Raw genomic sequence first — 15,866 nt, forward strand, 5'->3', positions numbered from 1 at the left:
AGGTACTTACCTAGTTGTGCTTGCAGGGATTGAGCTCTGGCTCTTTTGTCTCGTGTCTCAACTGTCAGTCAACTAATGTACACGTTCCTGAGTCTACGGAGCTCTATCATATCTACACTTGAAGCTGTTTATATGGAGCCTCCACCATATCACTTCCTAATGCATTCCATTTGTCAACTACTCCGACACTGAAACAATTCTTTCTAATGTCTCTTTGGCTCGTTTGGGCACTCAATTTCCACCGGTGTCCCCTAGTGCGTGTGCCTCTTGTGTTAAATAGTCTTTCTTTATCTACCCAATCAATTCCATTGAGAATCTTGTATGTGATGATCATGTCCCCCCTAACTCTTCTATCTCCCAGTGACGTGAAGTTTAATTCCCGTAGTCTCTCCTTGTAGCTTATACCCACTCAGTTCGGGTACTTGTCTGGTGGCAAACCTTTGAACCTTCTCCAGTTTTGTCTTATCCTTGACTAGATATGAACTCCATGCTGGAGCCGCATACTCCAGGATTGTCTGACCTATGTGGTATACAAAGTTCTGAATGATTCCTAACACAAGTATCTAAAGGCCGCTCTTATGTTAGCTAACATGGCATATGCCGCTGATGTTATCCTCTTGATATGGGCTTCAGGGGACAGGTCTGGCGTGATATCAACCCCCAAGTCTTTCGCTCTGTCTATGACTCTTGAAGAATTTTATCTCCCAAATGATAACTTGTATCTGGTCTCCTGCTCCTTTCACCTATCTTCATTACATTACATTTGCTTGGGTTAAACTCTAACAACAATTTATTTGACCATTCCTTCAGTTTGTCCAGGTCTTCTTGAAGCCTCAAGCCATTCTCCTCTGTCCTAATACTTCTCATAATTTTGGCGTCGTCAGAAAACATTGATGGGAATGAGTCTATACCCTTTGGGAGATCATTTACGTATATCAGAAACAGGATTGGCCCGAGTACAGAGCCCTGGGGACTCCACTGGTGACTTCACGCCAATCTGAGGTCTCACCGCTCACTGTATCTCTCTTCTTCCTATTACTTAGGTACTCCCTTACCTACTGGAGCGCCCTACCAGTTACTCCTGCCTGTTTCTCCAGCTTATGCATCAACCTCTTTTGGGGCACTGTGTCAGAGGCTTTCCGGCAGTCAAAGAAAATGCAGTCCGCTCATCCTTCTCTTTTTTGCTTAATCTTTGTCAACTGATCATAGAATTCTATTAAGCCTGTAAGGCAAGATTTACCCTCTCTGAACCCCTGTTGATGGGTTCTCACAAAGTCCCTTCTCTCCAGATGTGTTACTAGGTTTTTTCTCACGATCTTTTTTATCATCTTGCATTATATACAAGTTAAGGACACTGGCCTGTAGTTCAGTGCCTCTTGTCTGTCACCCTTTTTAAATATTGGGACTACATTAGCCGTCTTCCATATTTCTGATAGGTCTCTCGTTTCCTGTGACCTACTATACACTATGACAAGTGGCAAGCAAGTAGCAATCTATGGCAAGTAGCAAGCAAATTGCTTCTGCACACTCTTTCAATATCCATGGTGAGATTCCACATGCGACAAGAGCCTTTCTCACACCCAGATCCAACAGATGCCTCTTGACCTCATCTCTTGTAATTCCGAACCCTTCTAAGGCCGCCCGGTTTACTGCACCTCTCCTAGGGCAGTGACCTCACCTCGCTCTATTGTGAGGACCTCCTGGAACCTCTTGTTGAGTTCTTCACACACCTTTTTGTTATTTTATGTGTACCTGTCCTCACCCGTTTAATCACCTGTTCCTTCACTGTTGTTTTCCTCCTGATGTGACTGTGGAGTAGCTTTGGTTCGGTCTGGGCTTTATTAGCTATATCATTTTCAAACTTTTTCTCAGCTTCTCTTCTCGCAGTAACGTTCCCGGTTCTCTGGTATCTCTCTCTGCCTTCTGTTGTTCTGTTATTTCGGAAATTCCTACATGCCCTTTTGTTCAGTTCCTTTGCTTCCATATATGGCCTATTAAACTATGGTTTATTTTTTTGCTTTTCGGTTTTTCCTTTTGGTGAGGGACAAACCTGTTTACTGCCTCCTGACACTTTTGGGTAGCACAGTCCATCATGTCTTGTACAGACTTAATTCTGAGTTCTGTGTCCCTTGGTATATCCCTTAGGAATTTTCTCATCTCATAATTTCCCTTTCGGTACGGCAGCCATTTTATTTCCTTTTTTTTTGGGGGGAGGGGGGGTGGAGATAAATCCTAGCTCTACCAAGTACTCATATATTAATACACTGTGATCACTCATTCCCAAGGATGCTTCCAACTTAACTTCCCTTATATCCGTCTCATTTAGAGTAAATATCAGATCAAGCAAGGCTGGTTCATCCTCTCCTCTCATTCTTGTCGGTCCCTTGATGTGTTGGCTTAGAAAGTTTCTTGTTGCCACGTCCAGCAGCTTAGCTCTCCATGTGTCTGGTCTTCCATGTGGGTCTCTGTTCTGTCAATCAATCTTCCCATGGTTGAAGTCTCTCTTGATTAGTAGTCTGGATACGTTCCTGATAGCGACAGAAGCTGCTCTCTCTATTATATTAATAGTGGCCATGTAGTTTCTACCATATTCCTGTCCGGGTCTTCTGTCGTTTGGTGGGGGTTATATATGACTACTACTATAATTTTTTTTCCTCCAATTGCTATGGTACCTGTTATGCAGTCACTGAAATCTTCACAGCCCTGAATAACCATCTCAAAACTTCAGTATTTTCTTATCAGCGGAGCTACACCACCTCCTCCTCTTCCTTCTCTCTCTTTCCTCACTACATAATAGTCCTGTGGAAACATTGCATTTGTTATGGTTTTCATCAGCTTTTCTTCTGTGAGTGCTATTATGTCTGGGTTTTCTTCTAGTGTCCATTCTCCAAGTTCGCTTGTTTTATTTGTAATCCCATCTATGTCAGTGTACATTGCCTTGAAGCTCACTTCTGTTCATTCTCATGTTCCATTCTTGGTGAGTGTTCTGCTGATGGAGGAAGCTGTTCCATTGGTGTGAGGATTTGTGAGGTTGTTAACAAGGCCTCAGAGGATACTGGGTGAGGGATGGGGGGTCAAGGGAAGGTGGGAGAGGGAGGGAATGGGGTAAGGAGGGAGAGGGGATATAGAGGATATGGAGTGAGGGGGAGGGGTGATAGGGAGGGTATGGGATGAAGGGGAAGCGGGGACAGGGAGGGAAAGTGGGAGGGGGGACATGGTTGGAATGGGGTAGGGATGACAGGGTCAGTTCGGGGTGAGAGGTCTCACATCACGGGTATTTGAGCTGGTTGTGGATTTTAAAACCCAAAAATGATCTCTGGTCATTGCACCAGACTGTTACTTGCATACAGGTGGACAGCTTTCTCAATACCTCCCGGACAGAAATAAACAGCCAACCTCGGCAGCCACTCTCCCGCTACCGTCGGTTGACCAGCAATGGACACTTAGGTGCTTGTAATTTACCTAGGAGAGTACTCTGTATGCATCTTGATCTTGGGGAGGGGTTCAGCGTCACCTATTTAGCGGTGTGGCTCCCAAACTGGCCTCGTTGTCTTGTGTACACACACCCTACTCGAGCTGTCGTGACTCCCCACTCTCTCCTTGTTTGGAATGATCTCCTAAATACCCCTTTTGTGAATTAGTGTCTACTATCACCCTATCTGCAGCCAGGACCATCTTTCTTTCTCTCCCTTTCTGGGAAACCTCACCAGCACAAGGGCAAAAGCCACCTAACATTTATTATACAAAGAAAATGTACATAATTCATGACATAAAATTGAACATCACCATACAACGGTCTAAGCTGCTACAACCCAGTAGCGCTCCAAATCATATCCTGGCTTCACCAGCTCTCCATAGCAAGTGGCTGCACAACTCTTGGCTTTCCACTTACTACTCGCTCACTGTTTGAGGCGGAAATCCTGTGACAACATTACTGTATCCACAACTCTAAAATTATATGAAACTCTGTTTGAGGCTGAAATACCTGAAACATCTATATAAGTACCCCCATCAAAAGAAGAAATCAATCTCTCGCCTTACTCTGCGTCTTACATGCCAATACGCACTCAAGCACTCCCTTATACAATCATGTGTCCACAATGAACCTCTGTTCTTCTCTTAGAGGCACCTTAATCAATGCATATATCTGGGTCCTCCAAAACATCAGGAAAGACACTTCTGCAGTTCTCCCAGTCTACTGCAAAACGAAGTCCTGCTCCAACATCAGTGATGCTTCTCCACTGATTCTATAAGGAAACGTGTAGCTTCCCTACACTGCTTGAAGTCAACTCCTCACTATGGAGTTCTGCTCTACCACAGAGTTCAGCATACACTTCTTCTCCGACCTCGAAGTTCCTCCATTAACTTCTTTTCCAACCTCGAAGTTCCTCCAATCACTTCTTCCCAAACATACCTGCAATCCTATTACCATGCCAAGAAAAATGTTTACCTGACAAAACATAAGTAATTAACCTATATCTTAGTACTAAAACTTGCTCTCTGACAACGCTCCGCGCTGTCCAACCATGATGGGTGCTCCCCCATCCTGGTCGGATCCAAGTTGGAAACATGTCTTGACATGCCGCGGAGTTTCCCTCCGGCCATGTCACTGGGGGTCGTTGCTCCTCAGTTGTTCACCAGACACGGGAGTGTGAGGGGTGCATCGGTCCTTCCGCCAGCATGTCCACTCAACTCCAACACCCTATATTTGCTAACTGGCTCAATAAAATTACCACCCAACATATATACATATGTTCACTATGATCGTTGGGCACATGATCAAACACTGATAGCTAATCTAACAACTGATTAAACAGGCTTAATGCAGGGATCTATGACACAGGGTGCTCACTCCCTGGTGCTCAACATGACGCTCACACAGGCCGCCCACAAAAATCGCTATAAGACTGCTTCACAAGGCTTCTTCTAGTCCTGACTTGAGTACATTGAGTCGCCCAGCAGGCTCCACAACAGAAACGCCTGCTTACTTCCTTCCTCTTGAAGGAGCACACATAATTACAATTCCACAAAGGTCTAACTCCTGTTCTAACTCTTCTAACTCTAACCAATGCTCACTTCCAGGTCGCCTCTAATTTATCCAAATCACAGAGAAATGGTGTACTGTGTCCCCAACAGCTTCCTCACACTTGCGAGCAAGTAGCCTTCACTCCACCACTATCACAGGGAACTATTTTCTTCCTCCTTTCAGGAGATCAACAAAGTACAACCATCACTGACAACTGCTGTAGCTCAGGTGAGGTCACAGCGTCCTGCTAGCTTCATGTCATGTTACCAAAGTATCAACTTTCATGTTACTTATTATCAGATGCTCATCCTCTGCTAGTATTTTTAAATTATTCACTGGCATTTTTTTTTCTTTTTTCTTTCTCTGACTTCTTAATCTCAGGTCCGGAAAGCAGAATAACTCTACTTGGGTAGACTTGCTCCACCATGCTACATGGGGTTATAATCGGGGGGAAGGGAGAGTTGACTGAGCATTTGAGTGGGGGCAGGGAGAGTGAGGGGTAGGGAGGGTTTCTGTGTGGCAGAGGGTAGTGGTATTGCCCTCCCTCTGGTGTTGCTGGGATGCTGGTTGTGGGTTCCCCCCTTGCCTCTGCGAATATTGTGTTGGGGGCTGTGATTTCCTGGTTTTCTCCTCACACCCTGCACTTCATCCTTGCTTCTGTTGCCATGGCTCTCTCCTCCCTCGACCTGTCCCTCTGGAGGAATACTTATTTGTATTCTCCCACATAGTACGGATGGCTCTTCCTTTCTAGAATATCCTCCTTCATGGTCTTGTTTGCAAACACTATCTTTATTAGGTGGTCTCTGTCCTTGTTGCACCAGCCCAACCTGAAAAACCTTCTCAATGTTTACTATTCAATTTTTTTCCTATGGGAGCCTTCCTGTTACACACACAAATCATAATAGTGTGATGCATAAAATGGACAAATCCACAAGGGCCGTGATGAGGGTTTGCACCTACATCTTAGCAGATCCCAGATGCTGCCTTAATCGACTAGGCCATGACATGGTCAAAAGAATTGCAACTGGGAGTTCATTTTCCTTCTCACGGATCCTGCAGTCTCTCCACGACACAAACCCAGGGTTTTACACAATTCCCCCATGCACTCGGGCTCTGTCAGATCCTCTCAGACATAGGCTCGAACCCTCATAACGGCCCTTGTGGATTTGTTCACGAGCCTTCCTGTTCTCTGATGCTCAGAGCTACCACTGATCTTTTTCTTTCCAGCAGCTGACTGGTGCACCCTGCTGCTTCCTGCGAGGTAGCTGCTTGTGTGGCTACCTCCCTCACTGTGGCCATTGCTTCTGAGCTCTTTCCCAGAATTTCAGCAAATGTTTCACGTACAGAGGCATTCCTTTCAGATGAACCATTTCCATCATCCCTTTGGGTGATTATCTGAGGTTCAGTCTCCATATTGTTCTCACTGAGGGTTTTTATCTCCTTCTTTGCTGGGTCAACTCACTTTGCAGGTTGTTTATTTTATATTTCATTTCATGCATCTCCTTCCTGATTTCCTCCCAAACTTGGGAGAACATTTCCTTCATTAAGTCAATTTGACTTTTCCCAGTGCTCTTGATGTGTGTACTTACCTAGTTACTCACCTAGTTGTGTTTGTGAGGGGTTGAGCTCTGGCTCTTTGGTCCCGCTTCTCAACCATTAATTATCTGATGTACAGATTCCTGAGCCTACCGAGCGTCATCTTATCTACATTTGAAGCTGTGTATGGAGTCTGCCTCCACCACATCACTGCCTAATGTGCATTCCACCAGTTAACTACTCTGACACTGAAAAAGTTCTTTCTAATGTCCCTGTGGTTCATTTGGGTACTTAGTCTCCACATATGTTCCCTTGTTCCTGTACCACCCATGTTAAAAAATTTATCCTTATCTACTCTGTCAATTCCTCAGAGAATTTTATCAGTAGTGATCATGTCTCCCCTTACTCTTCTGCCTTCCAGTGTCACTGTGTGTGTGTGTGTGTGTGTGTGTGTGTGTGTGTGTGTGTGTGTGTGTGTGTGTGTGTGTGTGTGTGTGTGTGTGTGTGTGTGTGTGTGTGTACTCACCTAGTTGTACTCGCCTAGTTGTGTTTGCGGGGGTTGAGCTCTGGCTCTTTGGTCCCGCCTCTCAACCGTCAATCAACAGGTGTACAGATTCCTGAGCCTATCGGGCTCTGTCATATCTACACTTGAAACTGTGTATGGAGTCAGCCTCCACCACATCACCCCCTAATGCATTCTATTTGTCAACCACTCTGACACTAAAAAAGTTCTTTCTAATATCTCTGTGGCTCATTTGGGCACTCAGTTTCCACCTGTGTCCCCTTGTGAGTGTTCCCCTTGTGTTAAATAGACTGTCTTTATCTACCCTATCAATTCCCTTCAGAATCTTGAATATGGTGATCATGTCCCCCCTAACTCTTCTGTCTTCCAGCGAAGTGAGGTTTAATTCCCGTAGTCTCTCCTCGTAGCTCATACCTCTCAGCTCGGGTACTAGTCTGGTGGCAAACCTTTGAACCTTTTCCAGTTTAGTCTTATCCTTGACTAGATATGGACTCCATGCTGGGGCTGCATACTCCAGGATTGGCCTGACATATGTGGTATACAAAGTTCTGAATGATTCTTTACACAAGTTTCTGAATGCCGTTCGTATGTTGGCCAGCCTGGCATATGCCGCTGATGTTATCCGCTTGATATGTGCTTGATATGTGTGTGTGTGTGCAGTGGGTGAGTGTCTATAGTGGGTGAATGTATAGTGCCTCACCACCACACATCACCAACACCCATCACCAATCACCATTACCCATCACCACCGCCCATCACCACCACCCCCCACCACCACCCATCACCACTACCCATCACTACCACCCATCACCACCACCCCTCACCAACACCCATCACCAACACCCATCATCACTACGAAGCCTCATCAACACCCATCACCACCGCCTATCACCCATTACCACCACCAATCATAACCACCACCCATCACCATCATTCATCACCACCATCACTCACCACCACCCCGCTCCCCCCCCCCCCCACCCCATCACCACCACCCATCACCAACAAAACTATTACACCACAACTCTCCTCACACGACTGCCAGCTTCTACTTATATAAATATTTAATTCATTACGATATTGGTATTTGTAATATAATAAAGTAGTTATCAGTGTTGGTGGAGCGCCGCTGCTACAGTCCTCTCCCCCACAGTATGAGGAAGCTGTGGTGTGCAGCAGTGTTGGTGGTGACGCTGGTGAGTGTGGTGAGGCCTCAGTGTATCTCCAACAATGACAAGCTGGTGGTGACCTCCCCACCTGACCTGGCCCACATCACCCCCTTCAGCTTGGACCTCTTCAAGCAGCTCTATCCACCCACCGCCACAGGAAACTTTTTCTTCTCGCCCTACAGCGTGTGGACCGCCCTGGTCCTGGCCTACTTTGGGTCTGCTGGCAGGACTCGTCAGCAGCTGCAGGACACCCTTCGTCTCAGAGACCCTTCAACCACTCTGGCTACCTACAGGGCCCTCGACCGTCTGTGAGTCCACTCACATTCCTCACTTGTCATCTTAACTATTATATGTATAATTAAATATTTGAGTCCTCTTTAACTTGTTATTTATGAGCGTTTAGAAACGCATGTATTATATATAATAATTAAGATGCCCCTACAGAACCGCAGAGAGACAGAGCAACACGAGTGACTATGTGATAGACTTGGCCAACAAAGTGTATGTGAAGAGCGGCTTCCCTCTTCGGGACTGCATCAGAGATGTCCTTAAGAAAGAGGTGGAGAACATCGACTTCTCACAGGTCAGTCTATTTCTGCATATCACCTTCTGTCTATATTTATTTGTGAAATATTATAATTCACATGAAGCCTCCTGGCCTCGTTACCAGTGTGACAGCAGGGTAGAGTACTTCAAGAGTCCCTCAAGACCTCGTTATCAGTGTGACAGCAGGGTAGAGTACTTCAAGAGTCCCTCAAGACCTCGTTACCAGTGTGACAGCAGGGTAGAGTACTTCAAGAGTCCCTCAAGACCTCGTTATCAGTGTGACAGCAGGGTAGAGTACTTCAAGAGTCCCTCAAGACCTCGTTACCAGTGTGACAGCAGGGTAGAGTACTTCAAGAGTCCCTCAAGACCTCGTTACCAGTGTGACAGCAGGGTAGAGTACTTCAAGAGTCCCTCAAGACCTCGTTACCAGTGTGACAGCAGGGTAGAGTACTTCAAGAGTCCCTCAATGCCTCGTCAACAGTGTGACAGCAGGGTAGAGCACTTCAGGAGTATCTCCTAGCCTCGTCAACAGTGTGACAGCAGGGTAGAGAACTTCTAGAGTGCAGACGAGGAGTCACAATAACGTGACTGAAATATGTTGACGAAACCCACACACTAGAAAGTGAAGGGACGACGACGTTTCGGCCCGTCCTGTACGGGCGCCAGAGAGCTGAGTGGATAGCGCTTCGGATTCATAGTCCTGAGGTTCCGGGTTCGATCCCCGATGGAGGCGGAGACAAATGGGCAAAAAGTTTCTTTCATCCTGATGCCCCTGTTACCTAGCAGTAAATAGGTACCTGGGCCCGTACCTGCTGGGTACGGGCCCAGGTACCCGCAGGGGGCCCCATACCCCCAGAAACAGCCTGTAGCAGCCCAGCTGCTACGGGCTGCTTCCTGGGGGGTATGTAACAAAAAGGAGGCCTGGTTGAAGACCGGGCCGCGGGGACGCTAAGCCCTGAAATCATCTCAAGATATCCTAGATATACCATTCTCAAGTCGATTGTGATGAGAGAAGGAGGCGAAGGCAATAAATTGGCAAGAGAGAGATAAGGAGAAGGAAATCATAGAGGAGGAAAAAGCAAGGCAAAAGGTACGAAAGGTAAAGTATAATAAAGGAATAAGAATAATTCTTAAAAAATAAAGGAATAAGAAATAATTCTTAAAAAATAAAGGAATAACAAATAATTAAAATATAATAAAGGAATGAAAAAAAGGATCGTTAGAGAAAACAAGGAAAAAAAAGAAAGAAACAAACTAAGATAAATGTAAGGGTAAGCCTACATTAGGTCACGCTTGTTAGAAAGTTTAGAGCAGTTGAGTATATACTGTGAAAGGTGAGAGTCAACAGCAATAAAACCAGGACTCAAGTTCATGTTGGTTATGTTGTGTATCAGAGCCGATTCAACACGACGGCGTCTGTGTAGAGGCAGGAAAGATTATTTTGAAGGAAGACCAGTCAATGGAATGATTAGAATCCCAAACATGACAGAAGAGAGCATTGTTTGTGTCTGCAGACTTAACACTTCTTTGTGTTCTTTAAGTCTGTCATTAAGTGTACGGCCAGTTTCACCTAAGTATTGGAGAGGACAAGACGAACAGGAAATAGATTAGACACCAGCGGCATTAGAAGTAGGAGGAGCAGTGTGAACTAGATTGCTGCGAAGTGTGTTAGTTTGTCGAAAGGTGAGTTTTATGTCAAGAGGACGAAAGGTATTAGTAAACGTTTTGAGTTCAGATATGAAGGGAAGGCAGAGCACAGTGCTACTAGAGTTGGAAGCAGGTTTAGCATGAAAGAAATTTCGATTAGCTTGAGAGTAAGCACAGTATATAAAATACAAAGGGTAACCAAGGCGAGAGAATGATTTGTAGATAAAGGCAATTTCAGAATCAAGAAACTGAGGGTCGCTGATGCGTAGAGCGCGGAGGAAGAGAGAGACGAGGACACTTTTCTTAACAGAAGGAGGATGGTAGGAAAAGAAGTGAATGTACATGCCGCTATGCAGTGGTTTGCTGTAGACAGAGAAAGAGAACCCGGACACAGAGCTGTGAACGTGAACGTCAAGAAAAGGAAGGAGGGAATTAGATTCTCATTCAACTTTGAAATGGATGGAAGGAGCCTGATTGTTAAGAGAGGAGAGGAAAGGCTGGAAAAGACTAAGGTCATGAGGTCATAAAGAAAAAATGTCATCAACATAGCGAAGCCAGAGAGAGAGACGAGTATCAATAGAAGGAAGAAGTAAAAGAACAGTCTCGAAGTATTCCATGTAGAAATTGGCAAGAACAGGGGAGAGAGGGGAACCGATAGCGACACCGAAAGTTTGAGTGTAATATTTACCGTTGAAAGAGAAGGAGAGTCAACACAGAGTCTAATGAGTTTAAGGAAAACGTCAGTGGGAAGCGGGAGAGGAAGAAGGACCCCAGTAGCCTTCTGTCTAAGGAAAGAGAGAACGTCATCGAGGGGAACATTAGTGAACAGAGAGTCGACATCATGACTAAGCATCTTACAGGATGGCTACAGGCGCAGTCTTTCTATTAAGTCCTGAGCGTGATGAAGGTGGGCAGGAGAAAAAGTGCCAAGGTTTTAGCGAGCCAGGTTTTAGCGAGCGTCAAGGTTTTAGCGAGCCAGTAGGCAAGAGGATAGCCGACAGAGCCCCGTGAATAAATGATTGGACGAAGAGGAACACCAGGTTTATGAGTCTTAGATAGACCCTAAAAATAAGGAAGAGAAGGGCAGATGACACTAAAACGTTTATTGAGATCGAAGTCAGGAGGACAAAGACTAGAGAGCTGTCTTAGTTTGCGGTTAAAGGAAGCTTTAAGGCGATCCAAAGGGTTAGAAGTCAGTGGGCATAAGTGCGGGAGTCAGAGAGCAGGACATCTGCTTTCTGGAGGTAGTCCTCACGGTCAAGGACAACCACCGAATTGCCTTTGTCGGAGGGAAGGATAAGAATAGGATTGTTAGATTTCAGGGAGGCAAAGGCAAGCTGGAAGCGACGAGGAAGGTGGTGATTTTTAGAAAACAAGCTGTCAAGTGGTGCCTCGTCACCTTTGTGACAGTAGGGTAGGGTTCTGCCAGAGTCTCTCAAGACCTCGTTACCAGTGTGACAGCAGGATAGAGTACTTCAAGAGTATCTCCTGGCCTCGTTACCAGTGTGACAGCAGGATAGAGTACTTCAAGAGTATCTCCTGGCCTCGTTACCAGTGTGACAGCAGGATAGAGTACTTCAAGAGTATCTCCTGGCCTCGATACCAGTGTGACAGCAGGATAGAGTACTTCAAGAGTATCTCCTGGCCTCGTTACCAGTGTGACAGCAGGATAGAGTACTTCAAGAGTATCTCCTGGCCTCGTTACCAGTGTGACAGCAGGGTAGGATACTTGATGGTGGGGGATGGTAGGGTGATGAGTGTGAGGGGTGGGTAGGGTGATGCGGGTGAGGGGATGAGGGGACGGTAGGGTGTTGGGTGTGAGGGGGGGAGGGTAGGGTGAGGGGGGAGGGGGAGGGTAGGATGATGAGGGTGCGGGAAAGGTAGGGCGATGAAGGTGACAGGGCAGGGTAGGGTGTTGGGTGTGATGGGGGAGGGGAGGATAGGGAGATAGTGTGAGATGGGGAGGGTAGGGTGGTAGTGTGAGGGGTAGGGTAGGGTGGTGGTGTGAGGGGGAGGGGAGGGTGATGTTGTGAGGGGGAGAGGGTAGGGTGATGGTATGAGGAGGGATGGTAGGGTGATGGTATGAGGGGGGAGGGTAGGGTGATGGTATGAGGGGGGAGGGTAGGGTGATGGTATGAGGGGGGAGGGTAGGGTGATGGTATGAGGGGGGAGGGTAGGGTGATGGTATGAGGAGGGATGGTAGGGTGATGGTATGAGGGGGGAGGGTAGGGTGATGGTATGAGGGGGGAGGGTAGGGTGATGGTATGAGGGAGGAGGGTAGGGTGATGGTATGAGGAGGGATGGTAGGGTGATGGTATGAGGGGGAGGGTAGGGTAATGGTATGAGGAGGAGGGTAGGGTTATGGTGATGGTCGTGTATCATCACCCCACCCGATGGTTGGGGAGACAAGGGTGATGGTGACACACGACACCATGTTATGGTGTCTTGTGCACCATCACTAAGGTCTTGTCTGAACACCTGAGCTGTGGTCACCACCATGTTATGGTGTCTTGTGCACTATCACTAAGGTCTTGTCTGAACACCTGAGCTGTGGTCACCACCATGTTATGGTGTCTTGTGCACTATCACTAAGGTCTTGTCTGAACACCTGAGCTGTGGTCACCACCATGTTATGGTGTCTTGTGCACCATCACTAAGGTCTTGTCTGAACACCTGAGCTTAGATTCTCTACAACAGTTAACTTCCAATCCTCTGAAATTGGATTCAGAAAACTTTTTTCTTAAAATCCAAAGAACTTCTTTATATTACTTCTCTAACTCTCCCCCTTGAAAGGTCGGTAGAAACTATTGTCAGCTTATAATGTGATGGATTGAAGAGTCACGTAAAGGCACTGAGCTTAATCTTATCGTTATTTTGACAGGCGGATAAAGCAGCTGCGACAATCAACCAGTTTGTGAACAAAACAACGCGAGGCAAGATCCCAACTGTGGTGACAGAGAGCGACGTGGCACCGATACTGATGGCGTTGGTCAACGCCGTCTACTTCAAAGGTTTCTGGTTGAGTCAATTCAACCTAACCCAAACAACCAAGCAGAAGTTCTTCACCACCCCGAGCCAACACAGCCTTGTTGACATGATGACCCAACATGGAAAATTCAGATTTGGTAAGGTTATATATACATATGCATATGTATATATATATATATATATGTATATATATATATATATATATATATATATATATATATATATATATATATATATATATATATATATATATATATATATATATATATATATATATTTGTGAGGGTACCACCTCTGGTGCCAATGTGGGGACCCATAGCCTCGGAGAAGAAAATAAAAAGTATTCAGAGGAGACCTTGTGGTCTCCTTGTGGTCACTGAACACTAATATTATCTTCTCCTACCACCCCCATTCTTTTGTATGTACACATATATATTTGCTTTATTTGAACCTTGTTACAAAAAAGAAGTTACATATAGGTTACAAAGATGGTTATCATAGGTTGTCGAGTTCCTCCAGCTCCTCAGATGGCGGGCAGGAACCCTGGATGCAGTGCGCATTTCCCCTCTGTATCGCCACGCTGAGGCGCTGGAAAAGAAAGCTGGCAGCTCTAGGGTCCCTTGTTTTTTCAATGAGCCTAGAACCCAGTTCCTTCAAAAAACTGGTAGCACTTTTACCCTAGGCGCCGAGTGTCTCAGAAGCAATGGGGACAAAATTGTAGTGGTGATCCAGTTCTCTATATTTACGGGATTTGGCTGCTTCCCTGTGGGTGGCAGCGCCACCTGGTTCTGCAACACTGAAGTTAATGTAGGTGTTAGCCAGAGTTGATACGCACGTGTAGTCCCATACCAACTGCTTGCCATTCTTCCAGGGGTTCACTGTGATACTATCCGGGCGACCAATAAGAGCATCAGAGTTACGGGGCGTTAGGTAACGGGGCTCTCTTTCAGCTGGGCATCCAGCTGTGGTGAGGCTCCTCTTGATGATGTCGTTAACTTCACTGTGCCTCGAGTGCCATCCCCCTGTGCTTTGGCAGAGTAGGCCATGGTGGCCGTACCTGTCAGCCACCACCTCGCCGCAAATACACCTATATCTGGTGTGGATTGGGGCAGCAAGGCGAAGGGCCACAGCAATTCGGAGGGCTGAATTGTGCTCAAATAAATACACACATATATATATATGTATATTGAAAACTCACACTCCAGAAGTGACTCGAACCCATACTCCCAGAAGCAACGCAACTGGTATGTACAAGACGCCTTAATCCACTTGACCATCACGACCGGACATAATGAGGTGATAGCCGAGGCTATTTGAACCACCCCACCGCCGGCACTCGGATAGTAATCTTGGGCATAGCATTTTACCAAATTACCTCATTCTTTGGGGCACATGTGAGGAACACAAATGCGAACAAGCCTGAATGGTCCCCAGGACAATATGCAACTGAAAACTCACACCCCAGAAGTGACTCGAACCCATACTCCCAGAAGCAACGCAACTGGTATGTACAAGACGCCTTAATCCACTTGACCATCACGACCGGACATAATGAGGTGATAGCCGAGGCTATTTGAACCACCCCACCGCCGGCACTCGGATAGTAATCTTGGGCATAGCATTTTACCAAATCACCTCATTCTTTGGGCATTCATTATGTCCGGTCATGATGGTCAAGTGGATTAAGGCGTCTTGTACATACCAGTTGCGTTGCTTCTGGGAGTATGGGTTCGAGTCACTTCTGGGGTGTGAGTTTTCAGTTGCATATTGTCCTGGGGACCATTCAGGCTTGTTTGCATTTGTGTTCCTCACGTGTGCCCCAAAGAATGAGGTGATTTGGTAAAATGCTATGACCAAGATTACTATCCGAGTGCCGGCGGTGGGGTGGTTCAAATAGCCTCGGCTATCACCTCATTATGTCCGGTCGTGATGGTCAAGTGGATTAAGGCGTCTTGTACATACCAGTTGCGTTGCTTCTGGGAGTATGGGTTCGAGTCACTTCTGGGGTGTGAGTTTTCAGTTGCATATTGTCCTGGGGACCATTCAGGCTTGTTCGCATATATATATATATATATATATATATATATATATATATATATATATATATATATATATATATATATATATATATATATATGTCGTACCTAGTAGCCAGAACGCACTTCTCAGCCTACTATGCAAGGCCCGATTTGCCTAATAAGCCAAGTTTTCCAGAATTAATATATTTTCTCTAATTTTTTTCTTATGAAATGATAAAGCTACCCATTTCATAATGTATGAGGTCAATTTTTTTTATTGGAGATAAAATTAACGTAGATATATGACCGAACCTAACCAACCCTACCTAACCTAACCTAACCTATCTTTATAGGTTAGGTTAGGTTAGGTAGCCGAAAAAGTTAGGTTTATATATATATATATATATATATAT

At 45.8% G+C, this 15,866-nt stretch overlaps 1 protein-coding gene across 1 annotated transcript in view; it reads left to right on the forward strand.

Moving 5' to 3' along the window:
* LOC123757299 (leukocyte elastase inhibitor) overlaps positions 1-15,866 on the forward strand; it is a 36,291-nt gene that overhangs the window by 5,584 nt on the left and 14,841 nt on the right. Inside the window, exons 2-4 of the mRNA XM_069323621.1 lie at positions 8,239-8,562; positions 8,699-8,837; positions 13,329-13,572. Coding sequence (XP_069179722.1) covers positions 8,240-8,562; positions 8,699-8,837; positions 13,329-13,572 — 706 coding nt within the window. The 5' untranslated portion in view covers position 8,239. The remainder of the gene's footprint in view (positions 1-8,238; positions 8,563-8,698; positions 8,838-13,328; positions 13,573-15,866) is intronic.

Source organism: Procambarus clarkii, chromosome 13 (assembly GCF_040958095.1).
Source record: "Procambarus clarkii isolate CNS0578487 chromosome 13, FALCON_Pclarkii_2.0, whole genome shotgun sequence".
Lineage (NCBI taxonomy): Eukaryota > Metazoa > Arthropoda > Malacostraca > Decapoda > Cambaridae > Procambarus > Procambarus clarkii.